Source organism: Penaeus japonicus, unplaced genomic scaffold, assembly GCF_977035675.1.
Source record: "Penaeus japonicus unplaced genomic scaffold, GWHDUDI00000001_assembly GWHDUDI00000038, whole genome shotgun sequence".
Lineage (NCBI taxonomy): Eukaryota > Metazoa > Arthropoda > Malacostraca > Decapoda > Penaeidae > Penaeus > Penaeus japonicus.
In genome coordinates, this window is record NW_028234440.1 from 9024681 (window position 1) to 9027180 (window position 2500).

Sequence of the window (2500 nt, forward strand, 5' to 3'; positions counted from 1 at the left end):
CATCCTGAGCGGGCTAAGTATGGGATTGCATGAATGGGGTGATTTGTGCATGAATGCTTTGAGGAATAGGCGTGAGAGTTCTGGAATGTTTAGGTGAAGTAAAAGTGCATGATTATGGCGGTTTGTGCATGAATAAATCGATTTTGTGGTGGTCCTTGCATGAAGGCGAAGGGAATGTGAGTAAGAGTTGCATGACTGTGGTGCATGCATACTTTAGAGATGCATGACTGCGGTGATTCCTATCAATGCGTAGGGAATTGTAGTGGCTTAGTGCATGGTTCTGGAGTTTATTTGCATGAAAGCTTAGGGAATAGTTGCATGATTTTAGTAGTTCGTGCATAAATAATTAGAGGATAGCAGTCGGAATTGCATGGCTGATGGTAATTCCTGAATGAATGCGCCTAAAGGAATAACAGTCATGCACAACTGCGGTTCGAGAAGGAATGCTTAGTGGCTCAGTGTGTATGACTGCGGTTCGTGTATGATTGTTTAAAGGATTAGGCACAGGTGTGGGATGCATGATTGTGATGATTCGTGTATAAATACATAGGAAAGAGGAATGTTGCATGACTGTAGTTTGTGCATAAATGGTTAGGAGAGGAATCCTGCATGACTATAGTCCGTTTATAAATGGCGGCTCATGCACGAATGCAGAGATTATGAGCACCAGAAGTATGAAATGACTGTCATGACGTGCATGAAATCTTGTGGAATGGGTTGGGTATTTTTGGCAATGCGTGCATGAATTCGGAGAAATATGAATCTGAAATTCATGATGATGTGCGTATGTGAAATTATATATATATATATATATATATATATATATATATATATATATATATATATATATATATATATATATATACATATATATATATATATATATATATATATATATATATATATATATATACATATATATATACATATATATGTGTGTATATATATACATATATACATACATATATATATATATATATATATATATATATATATATACATATATATCATTATTCAAGTATGGAGTGGTTTATCATACTTTGCATACTTGTATATCAAAAGTTGAATAGATCTTGATACAAATGTTTTAATAGGGTATTCTTTTCTTTTTCTTGTCTATTTCTTTTTATTTTTGCATAAAGATTGTGGAATGAAATAACATATGAAATTAATATTTGATAACCAGGCAGATATATCATTGGCAAATATAATAAATCCAAAAGGTTGACTAGAAATGTACACGCCAGTTTCTAAATCAAACTAGACTTCAAGTTCCATATTATTTTTTCTAATAAACTTACTCATCCTATATTTTTTTATTCTTGGTAACTCTAAATATATAATTTACTCGATCGCCTTGTGTCATTCATAAAAAAAAAAAACATTCCTCCAATTCCAGAGTACGTCTGAAGGACATTGGCGCTATAGTGACGACAGTGAATGAGGCACTGTCTCATAGTGATATTGTGATTCTGGCCATTCCTGCAGATCACCACCATTCTCTGCCCCGCCAAGAGCTCAAAAATAAAATCGTGGTGGATATAAGTAACAGGTAAGGTCATGAAATGAATCACGGTTAAGGTAAAAAATAAAATGCAACGGATCTTCACCTTACCTTCAAAAATACCCCTCCCCCCAAATAAAATAAAAAAGATAAATAATAATAATAATCATAAATAAATAGATAATAATAATAATAATAAATAAATAGATAATAATAATAATAATAAATAAATAGATAATAATAATAATAATAAATAAATAGATAATAATAATGGTAATAATGATAATAATAATAATAATAATAATAATAATAATAATAATAATAATAATAATAATAATAATAATGATGATGATGATAATAATAGTAATAATAATAATTATAATAAAATGAAAAAAAAAGAGTCCATAAACCCAAAACCTATCCTCTTTTTCTCTCGCTAGAGCACCAGGTACTTCCTCCAGAGACCAAAGTCTTGCGGAAAAGCTCCAAGAGATTCTCCCAGAGAGCCATGTGGTCAAAGCATTCAACACTATCTCAGCGTACGCCCTTCAGCACGGCAATATACAAGGCAGCCGGGAGGTAACCGCCTTTATGTTTACATGTGTGGAAGATAAAGAAAGGGAGTGAGACAGAAAGGCTTCGAGTTTTGGTGCGGGTTGAGGCGAGTGTCTCGAGCAGCGGTTTGTTCATTCTTTAATTACCAACACTTCCTGATGGCAACTCGACCTGTAGCTGATCAAGTTGAAAAATCCATTGGTTGCAAATAAAGTCCAGTCATAGAGTGTAAGTAAAATGAACAGCTCACATAGGTGGATAGTGATTGCTAGGTAATACTGCAGAAAATCTGAGCGTCGTTAATACGTGCGAAATTGGCGGAAGTGAATTGCATGTGATGTAATACTCTCCCGCCATTTTATATTATCGCCAATATCATCGCTATAGATAGTTTCCACGAACTAAAACTTCCATATCTTGTCAGTAGACTTCAAATGCGAT

The 2500-nt window shown here is 33.2% G+C and overlaps 1 protein-coding gene across 1 annotated transcript in view; it reads left to right on the forward strand.

The window, feature by feature from the left end:
* The window catches only part of LOC122252957 (metalloreductase STEAP4), a 24302-nt gene that overhangs the window by 322 nt on the left and 21480 nt on the right, over nucleotides 1–2500 (forward strand). Inside the window, exons 1-3 of the mRNA XM_043015686.2 lie at nucleotides 1–17; nucleotides 1400–1552; nucleotides 1945–2083. The exon at nucleotides 1–17 is cut by the window's left edge and continues 322 nt beyond it. Coding sequence (XP_042871620.2) covers nucleotides 1–17; nucleotides 1400–1552; nucleotides 1945–2083 — 309 coding nt within the window. The remainder of the gene's footprint in view (nucleotides 18–1399; nucleotides 1553–1944; nucleotides 2084–2500) is intronic.